Source organism: Penaeus monodon, chromosome 15 (genome assembly GCF_015228065.2).
Source record: "Penaeus monodon isolate SGIC_2016 chromosome 15, NSTDA_Pmon_1, whole genome shotgun sequence".
NCBI lineage: Eukaryota > Metazoa > Arthropoda > Malacostraca > Decapoda > Penaeidae > Penaeus > Penaeus monodon.
Genome location: NC_051400.1, coordinates 5,085,831 through 5,087,227, shown reverse-complemented (window position 1 = coordinate 5,087,227; position 1,397 = coordinate 5,085,831). Strand labels below are relative to the sequence as shown.

The 1,397-nt window shown below is 43.3% G+C and overlaps 1 protein-coding gene across 1 annotated transcript in view; it reads left to right on the top strand.

Annotated features, from left to right (window-relative positions):
* Nucleotides 1-1,397, top strand: part of LOC119581705 (angiotensin-converting enzyme-like) — a gene marked incomplete in the record, with an annotated part of 37,897 nt that extends 36,500 nt beyond the window's left edge. The window contains 1 exon segment of the mRNA XM_037929830.1: nt 1-1,397. Within this exon segment, the coding sequence (XP_037785758.1) occupies nt 1-60 (60 nt within the window).

Below are 1,397 nucleotides of genomic sequence, written 5' to 3'. Positions count from 1 at the left end.
GCTGTCAGGAAGCTGCGGTCGTCAGGCGGGTCCTTCACCGCTCCTGCGCCGGGAACCTGAGACGAGGCGGACCCGAAGCCTGAGGTTGAAATCATCGAGGAGGATTTAGGGACGATTTAGCAGAGAGCGGTTGCTTGTTTTCTCTCCCCTTTTTTAACGGTATATTTATAATAAGATTCTTATTTATGTAGTCCATTTTGTTGCCAACTTACGTCCCAACTGTCTTTACAGCTTGTACTTTACGAAAAGATTCATTTCAAGTTTGTTTATTGTTTTTAAGGCGGTCCAGTTCACTGATCTCTCTCTCTTTTTTATTTGTCAAGAAAAAAAATGCAAGCTACCTCAAGGAAAAAAAAGTAATAATCAACCAGTATAAGAAGACCAAAGATAAGTGTTTAATCTCTTAGACGCCACAAGAGCCCCTCCTTGCCAGATTTGAGTACATCCAACAATTAGCGCTCATTCTCTGCTGCAATCGCCACCTTTAAAAGTCCCTCTCGACGAGCTTTTCCTTCTCTCCACGACTTTCATCTCGAACTTCGGGTCAGTGATTATGAAACTAGTCCCGTCCTTTGGCTTTGGTCGGACTGTTCCAAGGCTGTACGGAGGAATGATAAGTGTCTTCGGAAGCCATAGTAAAGAGCTTCGAAGCCCGACCGATTTTTCGAGCATAAGGACCACGCGGCGTTACTTGAAAGTATGATGTACAAAGTCCGCACACTATGAGATTAAGGCGTAAAGTTGTTATTATGCGCATTTAAAGTCTTTACGGCGATGTGTCCTTTCCAGATGTATAGTTCATGAGTTTTGTACCTTATCTTACATGCTGCCAAGGTTAGTGGTTCCAAGTTTAGGCTTGAGAGATTTTAATGGAGCGCGAGTGCTCACCATGTCATCCGATAATATACATTTCCATCACTGTATATAGATAATTCACATCATCAGTTGTGTCTGGTATTTGAGGTGTGTTTATAGACCTCCATTGCCAAAAAGACAGCGAACCATTCACACATGGCATGCAGTTTCTGAACCAATTTTTTTTTATGTACACTATTTGTGGGAACACGTAGCAATGTGGTGTTTAAGTTGGAAATATGTATAAAATACGCAAAACTTTCTCTTCCCCCACACGCTTAATTATTCTTAAAGGAGAAGGAAGCAATATCTGTGACCTTGCTGGACCTCCCATCATCACAGTTCAGTCAACACAAGGATGGAACTAAGCAAGACTCCAGGAACCGACCGAGCTCACTCTCTGAAGACTCCGCACTGCGTACCGGAGCGAAAGAACCATTGCCTTTCAGCCGAGAGGTTCCTGGTAGTCGTAAGGAAGTCACTCTTGTTGGTGTTGTCTTCTGTTTGTTATTCATGTGGTAGCACCGTTGAAGCCGTAGTGT